The sequence below is a fragment of the Barbus barbus genome (genome assembly GCF_936440315.1).
Source record: "Barbus barbus genome assembly, chromosome: 37".
Taxonomy (NCBI): domain Eukaryota; kingdom Metazoa; phylum Chordata; class Actinopteri; order Cypriniformes; family Cyprinidae; genus Barbus; species Barbus barbus.
In genome coordinates, this window is record NC_136715.1 from 19,753,130 (window position 1) to 19,768,905 (window position 15,776).

Genomic DNA, 15,776 nt, shown 5'->3' on the forward strand with positions numbered 1-15,776 from the left:
GTGAGTAAAGTCTAAATTTGTTTTACAAGACACTAGAAACCAGAATAGCACGCGTCATTTCTTCTGTTGTTTGTCAAGATAATATTGCATAATAATGCAGTTTTGTGATGTTATGAGATGTTGGGTCATGCACATTTTGGGAGTCATGTTTACCACACCTTAAAGGCAACGCAATCCCTGTTATAGGCATCATCTTCGTTGAATTCCTCAGGAAAGATCATCATGGAGACCTGTTACCAAGCAGCAGAAACAAATGACAACACATTTCATACTTTAGCTTTAGTCAACAAGGAAATTAAAGCAGCAAATGATGGCTCCGATCACAACCCAATTTTGTCTTTATTTTGTTCAGAAAACATCATATGTTAGTGACTCACCGGACGCCCGTCACTCCACTCCCAGTTGTTGTTGTTATTTGGATTTCTGCGATTTAGTCCCACCCAGAAAAAACGATTATCACTGTACAGGGAGACAGACAGCACAACTAAAAGTCAATAAATGTCACTGCCCTTGGGTTAGTGTGTGGGGGAATATGATAATAGGAACCGTCCTATCTGTACCTGATAGAGTCTCTCAGGATGTAATGTAACGTTTGCATATCTGCAGTCTCAGTGAAGCTGGGTAAATGCCCACCTAGTGCCTCACAGAAACGCTCCGCCTCTTCCCACGAGCGCTTCCTGGTCAAACGCTCCTCGTGAAACACCTTTTCAAACAGATGTTGATTAGATATAAATGGAAATGGCTTCATTGTCTTGACTCAGCTTCTTGTTTTAGATGAATACCAGCTGAACACACCTTGTAACAGTACTTTAGGCCTTCCTTTGAGACCCATCCTGGTGCACAGGAAGCATTGAGATTGGGCTCAACTGGATCTGGGGTGGGTTGGACCATTGATTTGATGGGTTTCTTACAGATTCTGCCAGCTTTGAACAGAGTGCAGTTCTTAACAGCCCACTGGCCCAAAGGATTCCCAGTTGACATCACCATACAGCCACCGGCGAAAGCTGGAACACACATTTACATTCAAACTCAATGCAAAATATTTTAAATTGTGATATTTAAGAAGTTGCAGGGCATCGGCAGGATTTTTAAAATCAAATTTAAGACTTTATTTAACACCTGCACAAAAAAAAAAAAAAAAAAAAAAAAAAAGTACCATATGAGTGGGGTAGGGCAACTTCTATGGTAACATTAAATGTAAAATGCATGATTTACAGTTCAAATACTGGTTTTCACAAGAGCAGAAAGTTTTATAAAATGCTAAACTTCACATTTCAGCCTTTAAACCATTTTTAATAAAAGGGATGAGTCAATTATTATATTAATTTATCAACATAAACATAAACACCGGTTCACATTTCAAACTTTGCTGTGTAAAATTCTAAACAAAAACATCAGATGAGCTTATTGAAAATGCAAATCCATTCCCGAAAGTAGGTGGCGCTTTCAGAAAAGCAGAAATACAGTGGTGAGTAACCACAGTACAACACAAAGCAGCACAGCACCTGACTTTAAAACTCATATTTATTCAATCTAATAACCTTTTGATGTTTGATCGTCAAATTAAAGGGATATTTCATTCAAAAATGAAAATTCTGTCATTAATTACTCATGTCGTTCCAAACCCGTCAGCCCTTCGTTCATCTTCAGAACACAAATTTTCGATGAAATCCGAGAGCCTTCTGCCCACAGACAGCAAGAACATTGACAAAATGGTCCATGCGACATCAGTGGTTCAACCGTACTTTTGTAAAAGTACGAGAATACTTTTTGTACGCCAAAAATACTAAAACAACTTTATTCAACAATTCTTCTCCTCCGTGTCACCCCTAGCCCCATTTTGGAGAGCATCACGACACATATGCGTGCACTGATCTGCACGTAAACAACATCATGATACTCTCCAAATTGGTGTCGTGATACTCTCCAAAATGTTACTGGGGGTGACGCAGAGGAGAAGAATTGTTGAATAAAGTCTTTATTTAGATTTTTTGCGCACAAAAAGTATTCTCGTACTTTTACAAAAGTATGGTTGAACCACTGATGTCACATGGACCATTTTAACGATGTCCTTACTACATTTCTGGACCCTGATCGTGTAAGGACCCTTGCTGTCTATGGAGGGTCAGAAAGCTCTCATATTTCATCAAAAATATCTTAATTTGTGTTCTGAAGATGAAAGAAGGTCTTATAGGTTTTGAACAACATGAGGGTGAGTAATTAATGACAGAATTTTCATTTTTGAATGAACTATCCATTTAAGTCATATCGCAATTCTTGTCTTTCTGTCCCCAAATTTAAAACCTCTTGACTTTCACACAGTTAAGAGTTTCTTGTACCATTTAAGACTTTTATGGCCTTAAATTTGATACAACTAAATTTAAGACTTTTTAAAACCTGTGGAAACCCTGAAGTTAGGATACTGTTTTCCTTCTCAGAAATCTATATTGCTCTACCAATGAAACACAGTAAAAAACACTTAAAGGTATAGTTCACCCAAAAATGAAAATCCCCATGATTTACCCACCCTCAAGCCATACTAGGTGTATATGACTTTCTTCTTTCAGACAAATACAAGTACCGAGTCAGTAGGCTTTTTAATATTAAAACACCCAGGATACGCACACGAAATGGGCGTTTTAAACGATAAACTGACACAAAGACATTTGAATGTGTGTATATGGTCCTCCTTCCGCACATTTGTAAACACTGACTCGGTACTTCCGCCTAAGTCAACTGTGACCTTTTCAACATCATTGCGTATTACGTGACGTCATGAACGCGCATCACAGAACAGAGCAAGGCGAGCATTTGTGCTTATAAAACTTAAACTTTATTTATTTTTGAAATGACCGATCGTTTCGCTAGATAAGACCCCTATTCATCGTCTGGTATCGTTTAAAGCCCTTTGAAGCTGCACTGAAACTGTCATTTGGACCTTGAACCGTTTGGGTCCCAATGAAGTCCATTTTATGGAGAAATGTTTTCATCAAAAACCTTAATTTCTTTTCGACTGAAGAAAGAAAGACATGGACATCTTGGATGACATGGGGGTGAGTAAATTATCAGCAAAAGTTTTTTTAAAAGTGAACTAATCCTTTAATTTACAATACTGAACAACCACAGTTGATCCCATGATGCGCATTACCTGGTTCTAGCCATTTCCAGTTGGTGTAGGTGACTTGGTCTGCTGTCCCATCCTGACCGATCCAATGGTACTCCCTGGACCCTTTAGTGTCCTGTAGCCCCGTCCAGAAATACAGCACCTCAGTGCTAATGTGCTCTTTCAGAAGACTGTTAATGAAGGCCTGTTCAAATCTAGAGAGAGGATTACACATCTTCATGTTACCAGAAAATTTCAAAATTAGAAATTAGTTTAGCTTTTATGGCTCACTATTATTATTAATCATACTTGTGGTATAAAATTGTCATGTAACTCGCTCTGCACTGTTTGTTCTACAAACATGATGCTTCATATCATGTGTTATTCCATTTTTTAAAGATCAGTAGCAGTACAGAACAGAGCAGTAGCCGTTTGCATAAACTGCTTAGACTAGTCTTTAAAAAATGAATCACCTATTTTTTTTATTATTAAGATTGGGCGTAACTTTTTAAAGACAGTCATTAAAAATGCAGTTAGACAGTTATTCCTTGGCTAACTGCTAGTAGGTACAACTAGTTCTTAAGATACAGTCTTAATACAGTGGTTATGTTTAAGCAACTGGCACCAGAATATGACTTTTTTATCACTTGGACAAGTGGCTACAATAAAACTATTCTGTTCCAGAATAAATATGTTTTACATCTTGCAGATATATTAACCAATGTTTTCAGCGACACTATTAACTGTAAGATTATACTGTAGCTGTTTCATGCTGATCTTATGAGTTGTAAATCAAATATATGTTAACAGTTACCTGTTATTAATGGTGAAGTGACAGCTGTTTTTATAGAACACCAGCTCAGTGTCCACTTTATAGCAGGCATTGCTATGTCTCTTCCAATTCTAGAGAGAAGAAAAAACAGATGTCTGCTCATTCATGAATCAGATTCACATGGGCGGCAATAGCAACAACGTGAAGCACAAACATGATGTATATCCATGGAGTTAGAATGAATTGTTCCATAGTGATGGTCACTCACCCCGTCTGAAGGACAGCCTTCCTCTGGGGCGCTCTCATTCACACTCCCGTTCGACTTACACATGTAAGCCCTCGACTTTTCACAATCAGACACAGACCATGTATGATGCTGCAAACACGCATAGATAAATTAGAGATGAGCTAATATTCAGAACAGCGCTCTTATTTATGTGTTATAATCTGACATGACGAAACACACACATACCTCTCCTGAATAGTACACGCAGTGGATGCTATTTGGTAGAAGTGGTGGAGGTTGAGCTCTGGCCCAGTATGTGAAAGACACTGGTACATTATCGACCCATTCAAAAACTGAGGTGCTTCCATTACCCAAAAGACCAATCCATACCTCTGTCTTCAGATCTGTCACATATAAAGTCATAAAACATATAATATATATATATATATATATATATATATATATATAAAACAAATAATATACATTATACAATTAGTATAGTTTTTATTTATGCATACATTTGTTTAATTTTGTTCAATTTCAAGATCTCAAGTGATATAAGAATGCTTAAATAAATGCATCAGAAAACAAAAATACTGAGGAAAAAATAGATGTTTAAGCAATGTGTGCAACATTAAATGCAATGACTTGGACTTTCTGCTCTGATTTAAGACCTTTTAAGGCCTTAAATTATAAAAAGGCAAAAAAAATAACTTTTTAAGACCCACAGAAACCCTGATACATACACACCAAAAAATACATAAAATGAATATCAATGTACATATGTATGTGTACATACATACAAACACATATACTGTATATTGCAGAGGAGTAATGCAGGTCAAAATAATCACACAAATAAGAAAAATGATTTACTTCAGTTTGTGCATTTCCCATGCATTTTGAAAAACATTAAATCTGTGTTGAGTTTACAGATACGTATTCTACAAAATATGCCATCCAGAGAAAAAAAAAAATGCAGAATCCAATAATTACAATTATTTCTTTAGCAATTATGCTAACTACATAAAAAACAAGACAGCTTAGAGCAGTCGTCTCAAACTCAACTCCTGGAAGGCCACAGCTCTGCAGAGTTTAGCTCGAACTCACACCTGTTTGGAAGTTTCTAGTGATCCTGAAAACCTTGATTAGCTGGATCAGGTGTGTTTGAATATGGTTGGAGCAAACCTGTGCAGAGCTGTGGCCCTCCAGGAATTGAGTTTGAGACCACTGGCTTAGAGATTAACATTAAACACAATGATTTTAATAAATGATCAAATGAAATACTTTACAATCGGCTTGCTTTCTCAGAACATGTGTTGTTGATACCCGTGTGCAGTGAGATGTGTTTACCTGAGTGAAAATTTGTATGTAGCATTTCAATATCCTCCAAACTCTGCATGCTGGCAAGCGTAGCGTTATCTCTCTCACACATGCTCAGAGCGTCACGCTGGGACAGTTTTGATCCACTGTGGAGTTTATAACAGAATCCTTTCCACCCAGTCCAACCATCTTTACACACCGTGGGCTTATATACCTCCCTGACTGCTGAAAGAAGAGGGAGAGAGACTATGCTGTGAAAGTGAGAGAAAAAAAGAAGGAAAATTTGAACAAGAGGGCAGTATCTGACCTGTACTCTCATTGTGTTTGTCATTCTTCATGCAGATGAAGGGAAGCCGGTTTTCACACGTCTCTGCGCCGAAATACAGCGGCTCCTTCAGAACTCCACAGTCCTCGTCCGACATCAGGGATCTGATTGAGATGCCTAACAAGCATGCCATGTGACACACAAACGTAACACTTTATGCAAACAGTGCCACATACAAAACAGTGAATTAATCTAATCCCATAACATTTTCACTCATTCTTTTTCAGCAACCTCTTTATATTTATTGTTTCATGGACATGCTATATACAAAAGTATTATTAGTATAAAACCTAAATTTAACATCCAAATCCTTTTTTATTGCATTAAAACTTATTTTAGTAAACGACTGCTGCTATGGTTGTATGTCTACATTTCTCATAGAAGGATGCTGCTGTGATTTAGGTTAAAACCACATAAATACTCAGTTCATACAAAGTCCCTTTCAAGGAAAGTCTGTTCAAGTGCAAGTCCTATCTAAATGCACAGGGGAATCCTGAAATCTCAAAAACTGCTCGCTGAACTTGCAATTAAATTACATATTTCAAATCAGCAACAAAATCTAAAATTAACTGCCCCATGAATGTTGTTTCTTATGCTCAAATAGCATTTGAGTGCATACAGTCATATCACCCTGCAGCCCAAGACTGGTTCCCCACTGAAGCTAAGCAGGGTTGAGCCTGGTCAGTACCTGGATGGAAGACCTCCCGGGAAAACTAGGTTGCTGTTGGAAGAGGTGTTAATGAGGCCAGCAGGGGGTGCTCACCCTGTGGTTTGTGTGGGTCCTATGCCCCAGTATGGTGACGGGGACACTATACTGTCAAAAAGCACTTGATGCCTTCAAAGCATCTTTATTGTTTGGCTTCTGCGTAGACCTGCATTTACCTCTCTCGTAATTTACACTACATCGGTGAATCTTTGGGCGGGGCTAAACAGGCAGCGATGTAGAAGCAGGTGTTGATCTTCTTCTGTGGAGGAGGTGTTTAGCCACACTATTAAATCATAGAGTTGTACGTTTCACAAGCTGACGTTTTGGCAGACTGCCTTCAGTAAAAGCTGTTTTTAGATCACAGATGACCGTCAGTCAGCGACAATGCTGTCATCACAGAGACAGATTCTGCCTGTGTCTACTGCATAAATACGCTGTTCAAGTCATCAGTTTGTTATTCTAGCAAAACAACTATCCTTGTATGCCCACACACACTGCCACATTAACAGCAACAGAAAGGTCATTGTCAGTGGCTGAACAGTACTCCTGTACCAAGAGAAGAGAAGAGAAGAGAAGAGAAGAGAAGAGAAGAGAAGAGAAGAGAAGAGAAGAGAAGAGAAGAGAAGAGAAGAGAAGAGAAGAGAAGAGAAGAGAAGAGAAGAGAAGAGAAGAGAAGAGGTCTTCTTTGATCTGCTAAACCTACATCACTGTGAATCTGAATAACTGTCACGCCATAAATACAACGTACTGTAGATGTAGGGCACAACAGACGGTGGCAGAGCGGGTTGTGAAGGGAAAAACCTTTCAAAAGGAAAATATTATGTCAGAGATTCCACCTCTTCCATAAGTTTACCAGATCAACATGCGGTTGAACTATCCCTTTAAAACATAAAAGTAAGAACAGTAACCTACTACAAGATTCTTTACAATACATTTTTCGGTTAAAATCACCTGTGTCCCAAGGGGTAAAAGATAAAGCTGATCCATCTGACCACTGCCAACCCTGCATCCAGTCCAGATGGTTCAAGCCGATCCACAGCTTGCTTGGCAAGTCTTTCTGATTTTTAACTGCAGGGGGAAGGAGATAAACAATGAATATTATATAAAGTAAAAATACAAACTTAGCTGCGAGATTAAAGCTGAAATGTGTAATTTTGCACCAAATATAAGAAGTGTTTTCAAACAGGTTTCTCTAACACTCCCACCAGCTGCTATTGGTCGGACAAACAAACAGCCCGCCCCTGAACTTATGCTATTGGTGGAGCCAGTGTTGCTATGTCAGCCGTAGAGCAATGATTGGAAAGTGGTATGAAGTCAGGGAATTTTGAGCAAAGCCAACCTACTAATGGCCCACTTAGAGTTGTCAGTCCACATTAAGATGGAATGGACGAAAGCATATGAAGAAGGCAGCGGTTATCTACACTAAGTGTAAATAGCAATGGATTATATTAACACCAAGTGAAAATAGCAGTATTTTTTAATGATATGCTATTTACACTAAGTGCAAATAGCTATAGATTCTGTTTACACTGTTAAAATAGAAAGATTTTCTGCTATTTATACTACTTATTGCAAATAGTAGCAATTATCTGCACCTCAGTATTGTAGTACATTATAAAACAATACGCAATAATAACGTATTGAGTGTAAATTATAGTTTTAATTCAAATTATTAAATGGATGGAACCTTATTGGGACAATAAAGCCCTCCCTACACCTACCCTAACCCTACCCGATTGATTTTCAACTTTTTGATAATTCCTTAATTTTTATTGAAATTAAATGCCTTTCTGATGCGATATGAGATTTGAAAAGGGAGAAAAAAAGTTTGGCAAAAGGCAGGCTCGAACTCGGGTCGATCGCGTCAAAAAGCATACACCTTACATCTACACCACTGAAACAGATGTTAATTGAGTGTCTTTTTTCAATGTTGACTAACCCAATCACACGTTGGTGGGCGGACATAATGTAAATAGCCTTTGCCAACAAGGCGGGCTATTTGCACTTAGTGTAAATAGACACTCCGTATGAAGAATATGGATGGAGATGCATAAAGTAATTTTACAACTCAAATGTGCATGAGGACAAAATACAGTTGTAAATGAAGTAATAAATGTCCAACTGGGGTTGATGCTAATGGATAGGCAAGATCTCTAATGGATATCTACAAACTGAAAATGTGACTACGCAGAGAGAGAATTAGTATTTTAGCAAGAACATATTATATTCAAAACTAACAGTAAACTTATCAAAAAATATGTAAATAAACTGTCAATTTATCATAAAATATGAAAAAAAAATATCATGGGCACCACAAAAAATATTAAGAAAGTTATTAAAATACACAAGATATGTATAAGACAGTACAGTCAATTTCATTCAAAAATGCTTCCTGAGCAAAATAAATATAAATAAATATATTCTAAATATTCATTGTAATAATATATTTAAATACTTCTAATAATACTAACAGTATAATATTATTTATTATTGTATTTTTTGCTTAAAAAACAGATTTGGTGAGCATAAGAGACTCAAAAGGTTCAGCTATACAGATCATAACACAACAAGATCAAAGCACAAAAGTGAAAATGAGAAATCTTACAGAACTCAAGCTCTTGAGGGCTAGACACGCTGAGCAGATCTCCGCCTTGACTACGACAGGCATCCCGCGCCTCGTGCCAGGTCACCACCGCTGTGGAGACGACCTGATAGCAGCGTCCTTTCACTGGGGCTTCCTCCCATAAATTAATGCATCCTTCCACTAAATAAAAGAAAACCGGTAGGAGGTTAGTTACAATTCTTTCATTATACAAACCTCCATCTGTTTGACTCCTGGTTTAAAGCATATGTGATTTTTTCATTCTGTCTCTGACCTTTGAAGTGTTGCAATCTTTTCCATGTTTCTTCAGAAAGTGTAAGAAGTCATATTAAAGGAATGTGCAACATAGTTAAACTGGCTTTGCGAGAACAGAACAGTGTGAAAAGGGCAGCTTAAACCAGCATGAGTTCCACTGAAAACCTAGCAGGTTAAATAGGTCAGTATGAAACTTCGGACTAAAGTGTGACTATCTGTGGCATAATTTTTCACAGAAAAAGCTTTTTTATAAAACCCATATCTCTTATGGTATTTATGTAAATAGAAAGTTGTTACATTTAATAATTGCTGAATAAAAGTGTTTGTAGAATAAAAAGACAATGTGTGCAGATAAATAAATAAATCATTTGAAGGGGCCATAAATTGAGAAATCAAATTTTTATTTTTACATGCAAGAAGGCATTGCACTTTAAAAACACTTATTTTTATTAATTTTGAAAAACAATTGTATGTAAAAATGATCCTAACATTATAAGTGCACCTCAGGAAACATTACGAAATAATGCAGTTCACAACCCCTTTAAGTTATTTGTTGAACTGAAAGTCATTTTATTTATTAATTTCATAATTTAAAAAGTGTATGCTTAAAATAAATGAATAAAAAAATCAACCAATTAATAAATTTATTTGTTTTCTGCGTAATTTGTTTTTTTAATTAAGAAATAATTGTAATTGTAAATTAAACAACTTCAACTTTCAATCTGAAAAAAGTCCATCCCTTTATTATATTAACTACATTAATTAGATTCTTATAGTCGATAGTTTAATGTCTCAGTGTTTTGTAAAATGAGTCACATGTACTTTGTCTTTCTAGCTGATATTTGGAAACCCCTAGTAGCGGTTGAGGGAAGTAAACCTTACCATACTTCAGGCAATTCCCCCACTTCTTCTGGAGATCATAGTTTGCTGTGGTGGAGCACCAGTCCAGGGTCTTGTCTCCGGTGCCAGGCAGACAGCTGTGGTGCCAGGTCCCATTGTAGAGAAAGGGGAACTCACATAGTGCCCCGTTAGAATTCCCCCCGCTTGTGTGCATCCCTGAGAAATAGGGGAACAGAAATTCATACTTTTTGTGGGTTTATGTAGCTAAAACTGACCAAATCTCCCCTCTGACACATCTTCAGAGGAACAAATGACTCATGAAATCAAATGTTCCTCAGTGTCGAAACATGGGGTAAATTTAGTTTTAATGTAGTTAGCATGTACAAATGCAGAGATTAATAAACACATGCAAAAATCTCTCTCATCTCGCCACATAGATCTTCTTTAAATCACCATTCGCGGATTTTGAAAGGAAGTTGACTGAATGCTCATGTTCTACTACTATACGATTCTAACATATAATGACACGACAAAAATATATATAACAGAACTCTCCTGGGACCTTTCTGGCTACATTCACACAGTCAGTGAATAAAAGTCTTGATCTCTGTTTGAAACCTGCAATTAGTTATTTGCGCAATTATCTTCTTTACGTGGGTTGTGCATCGGCCAACTCCTCAGCGCGGAAGAATCTAATGATTTGAGGTTTATGTGTGGCTGTCAGTCAACACCAGTGTGGATATCCACTGTACTTCATAATTAAAGATACAATGTCTTGGAAGTATGTCCAAAATAAGATGTTTCACCAGAAAATCTCATCTGAAGTAACACGTCTGCCAGTTTTGTTCCGACCAACTACAAAAAAAAAAAGTTTGTAATACAATAAATCGCACTATCAATGATGATTAACTCTAAAGATCGCAAAGTTTGCTCAGATCACGTCAAACTGTGCAAATTATTATTTTTATACTTTGTTCTCAAATTGGTAATGTTAACAATATCACCATTGTTCTTTTGAACTTGTTCTATTAAGTATAGTAATGTGTCTGTAATCAGATGTGCATTTAAAACTGGAATATAATCTAGTTTCATTACCATAACTCTATTTATAACAAGCTTAATTATTCCAGATGCTGTAAGAAGAGACTACAAATGTTTTGACACCTGCAGCATCCACAAACGCTATAGCCTTCTAGCTGGGACTCTTTTATGTATACAAACGTGGCATAATGACACAAAGACGAATAACCCAAACCACTCAAATTATAAAATATTATTACAAGCTATTGTGAAATGAGCTCAGGTAAGGAGATAGTTTTGAACACTGACTGGGTTATGCACTTGCTCAGTAATAGATTTTGGATCATTTTTAATGATCAGTAGTAGTTTTTTATGAAAAGAAATTCATAGTTTTATTCACCAAGGATGCTTTAAAATGATTGAAAGTGACTATATGTTTATTATGTTAGAAAAGATTCTATTTCAAATAAATGCTGTTATTTTGTACTTTTCATTCATCAAATAATGCTACAAAAAAAGTAAACGATTTTCAGAAAAATATTAAGCAGCACAACTGTTTTCAACCTTGATAATAATAACATTGGAGTGCATTTTAAATTATATTAAATTTAAATTAAACAGAAAATTAATACTTGGTTAGCAAGATACTTTTAAAAACATTTTAAAAAATTCAAACTTTTCTATATTTTAGGTGAAATCAGAAACAAGGTCAAAACAAAAACCATTAAGCAGAACCGACAACCACATTCCACAGCTGTGTGAATGTAGATCATGTGAAGAAAAAATCCTAACTATGTTTTTTAAATGTTTGCCATCTGAAAATGTACAGAAACCATGTTAGCCGAAAGAAAAACAGAAAGTAAATTTGCTAGCCATTTACTGCCAGAAATTAAGCAATCACTACGCTCTATAAATGAGCAGGTGGAGTTTCCCATAAACTCCAGCATTATGTTGCTACAATCACACCAAACAACAGTAGCTGTTTGAGCAACACTCAAGACTCTTCCTGCAGGGCAGAGCAACAGAAAGCAGATGAACTGGATGATCTGAACAACTGTAAAACCGCAGAAAAGCAACCCCCATGCACTTGCTGCAAGAGAATGTAAACCTCATGACAAACGAAAACGTGTGTGCCGCATATGTGAGTGTAGTGACAGGAAATCCTCTTATAATATTGCAAAACAAACAAAATAAATAATTGTACAAATATATTATTTTATTTTTAGTGCAGTCAAATGATTAATCATATCCAAAATATTTTTTTTAACATAATATGTGTGTGTACTGTGTATATTTATAAATACAGACACGTACAGTATATATTTTGAAAATATTGACGTGTTTATATTTCTATTCTTATAACTTATATATAAATATATTTAATATATAAACAGAACATTTTTCTCATGCATGTGTGTGTATTTATATATACATAATAAATATACACAGTACACACACACATATATTATGTAAACAAAAACTTTTATTTTGGATGCGATTAATTGTTTGACAGCACTATTTATTTTATATACTATAGTCTCACTAATTGCATCAACCTCTTTTTGTAAACACTACTTTGTTTCACGTTAAACTGTTTCTAGGAAACTGAAAAAAAAACAAACATGTGTGCCCTCAATCCCAGAACTTGTGTAGAGTCAGCCAATCCGATTAGAGCTTGCCAGGACAAGAAAATTCTTATATCCGCCATCTTTTTGCAGACGCCTTTAACGACTAATTATGAGGACCGTAACGCTAGACAACCTTTCTCAAAGGCTCAAAGGTTAATGCATCACCTTTCTGGGGTTTGAACCTAAAACAAATTGAGCTACCTCCCCAGAGTGTAACCCATTAGGCTGCAGCACCTCTAAATAAGCAAGTGCAAAAACGACAGCGTCATACTTCGATACGGCTGCTGACAGATGTTTTCCGAGCTCCCTCCTCTTTTCCAAGTGTCCTGTCCGTCCCTCTTGGCGGTTACAGAGTCGTTGGTCCCGACGCTGAGTTTCATTTGGTATTCCGTGTAGATGATGTCCTCGTAGCACTTCCACCGCAGAATCTCTGTGGAGTCGCAGCTGAACAGGGTCACTATTTTGGAGCGCACCTCCAGACCCAGACACATAGACGACTCCATGTGGAACAGTCTGTGGGCCGAACCCCACTTCCACGACACGGCCGGCACCGATGAACAGTCTCCCAACTTCAAGGCTCCATCCTGGACCAGGAGGCACTTCCCAATGCTATTGTGCTGGATAGTAAACGCGTCCTCTCCTTCGTAAAAAAAAACAGATTGTGTTATTTGACACATATCCTGCTTGAGATGATGACGGCAGAGAGTAACCGACTCAACATGTGCTAAACCAAACAGTGTTTTATATCTAATTCAGTCAACTACCATGTGCTTTTGATCACTGCTTTAACTAAATCAACAAAAATAATTAAGATCCAAGCATCCTTAGATGACCTTTTACTAAGAAGTCTGGGTGACCACGTGAGGAAAGCAAAAGAAAGACGTATTTGCTTGTGTAGATGTGCAGAACGCCTCGAGCAATCTTTGTTTAGACAGCAGGGTGTTTATGCTGAAGCAGACTTGGAGTGCATTTAAATAAACATTGGATTATTATTAACTGATATTTCTCTCTTGCCAAAGTGAGGCTATTTTCCACATGTCTTCTACGGTGTCAAAGTTGTCTCATAATAGTGTCTGTACACTCCTTTGGACTTTGCTGTTTAGAACAACAGGCAGAAAACAAAGGGCTCTTTGAGTCACGCAGTGCTCTGGTGAGGCTGGGGCGTCACTGCAATCCCAACGAAACAAACACAACAGCAACATTTCTCTGAAGAACATGGCTGAAGTTTTTTTGTTTGTTTGCTTCTATGAAACATATTTAACAAGCGTGTATTTTAACTGCACACAAGTGATTTATATAAGCATAAACCTACAAAAGCATGTGTGCACATTATATATATATGTTAAGAAAATGTATTAAATTAGATTTAGAATTATATAAAATTAGAAATTATTATAGTTCTATAGAGTAAAATTTTATATATAAACTATGGAAATGTTATTAAATAATAAAAATAAAAATAATAAATATTTTCTCTCTCTCTATATGTGTGTTTTAAAATATTCTTTTCAATCTTAAATTATAATATTCAATAAAATGTATTAAATTATATTTATAATTACATAATACAACTACAGATAGATACAATTATTATTATTATACTGTAGTTACATAACATTTACAAAATAAAACTATAGAAAATGATATTAAATCATATAAAAATATGCTTGTTAATATATATTTCACTGTAGATATTCATTCAAGTATAATACTGTATTAAATGATGCATCAACTTAATATAATAAAAGCAAATTCTGAAAATACACGGCAAACTGAGGGAAAATAGTTTGAATATATAAAACAGTTTGATGTACAAATACAAATTTTATTCCAAAATATTTATGAGACTATGTACTAAATTGTTTTTATAATACAGTATACAATACACATACACTTATATATATATATATATATATATATATATATATATATATATATATATATATATATATATATATATATATATAAAGTATATAAATAATACAGTAAATACTGCAGATGTATGGCATATGTAATAGATATGAATTTGTTTCATTATGTGAAGGCTAATGGGCAAAAAAATGTTGTAATGGCTGAAAGTCTCTCTCTCTCTCTCTCTCTCTCACACACACACACACACACACACACACACACACATCTAACTGAAATATGAGGAGGTGTTTTGCAGGAGGGGATAAGAGCCATGATCCACACCGAGGCAATGATGAGGGTTAATATTTCATATTATACTGATTTCCTAACACTCACCATGATGTCCCTCTAAACAGGCAGCATATGAACCGCACACTTGAACCTGACCAGACCCACAAACTCACATGTAAACTACTAAAGACCCACTACTTTAGAGTATATTCAGTGCTTCAGAACAGCACGCATACATTATATATTACAACTCAAACAACCTGCTTTCACTCCCTAATTAGGTAAGAGCACTTTCCCCATCAGACTGACTGGCAGGGCTTGAGGCATTTTAGTCTTTTAAAGTTTTACATTTCTGAAATGTCAGAATGGTTCGATAATAATTGTATTAACAGCGGTTAGTCTAAGGTTACAGAAGATCACTAAGTTATATACAGAAGACTTACCGTTGATCACAGCTGATAAGCAACTTCCTAAATGAACTGCGCTTTCTCCCGAAAGTAGAAATATTATGGTGTAAAACAACTGCTGTGTGCTCCAATCCATGTTCAGAAAATGTAAACAACTTCTCTTGACTGCAGTCATACGTCTCTTCAGACGACATATGCTCGTATAGGCCGAAGCGGCAGAAATCCCCCTCGCTGATGTGTGCCTCGCCACTCCTGAGAGATTTTTTGTTTCTGTTTATCGCTGCACCGACAGCCAGCTGTGATTGGTCAGCTGTCAACGGCGTCATAGCGGACAAGCCACGCCCTAATTTGTAGTGCGTCTCGTTATACCCTTTGTGTATATATATATATATATATATATATAAAATATATATTTTTCATTTAATTT

At 36.2% G+C, this 15,776-nt stretch overlaps 1 protein-coding gene across 2 annotated transcripts in view; it reads right to left on the bottom strand.

Annotated features, from left to right (window-relative positions):
• Positions 1–15,597, bottom strand: part of LOC306856852 (lymphocyte antigen 75-like) — a 30,188-nt gene extending 14,591 nt beyond the window's left edge. Inside the window, exons 1-15 of one of the 2 annotated variants that reach the window (XM_079396359.1) lie at positions 15,386–15,597; positions 13,072–13,440; positions 10,195–10,368; positions 9,061–9,219; positions 7,407–7,523; positions 5,732–5,866; positions 5,455–5,646; positions 4,348–4,505; positions 4,144–4,251; positions 3,918–4,006; positions 3,149–3,318; positions 796–1,004; positions 561–703; positions 378–459; positions 159–230 (exon numbers count right to left, since the gene is read on the bottom strand). In XM_079396359.1, the coding sequence (XP_079252485.1) occupies positions 159–230; positions 378–459; positions 561–703; positions 796–1,004; positions 3,149–3,318; positions 3,918–4,006; positions 4,144–4,251; positions 4,348–4,505; positions 5,455–5,646; positions 5,732–5,866; positions 7,407–7,523; positions 9,061–9,219; positions 10,195–10,368; positions 13,072–13,440; positions 15,386–15,524 (2,316 nt within the window). In that variant the 5' untranslated portion in view covers positions 15,525–15,597. Of the gene's footprint in view, positions 1–158; positions 231–377; positions 460–560; positions 704–795; positions 1,005–3,148; positions 3,319–3,917; positions 4,007–4,143; positions 4,252–4,347; positions 4,506–5,454; positions 5,650–5,731; positions 5,867–7,406; positions 7,524–9,060; positions 9,220–10,194; positions 10,369–13,071; positions 13,441–15,385 lie in introns of both variants that reach the window. The other variant, XM_079396358.1, reaches the window with a different exon arrangement.
• Between the last annotated feature and the right edge of the window lie 179 nt (positions 15,598–15,776).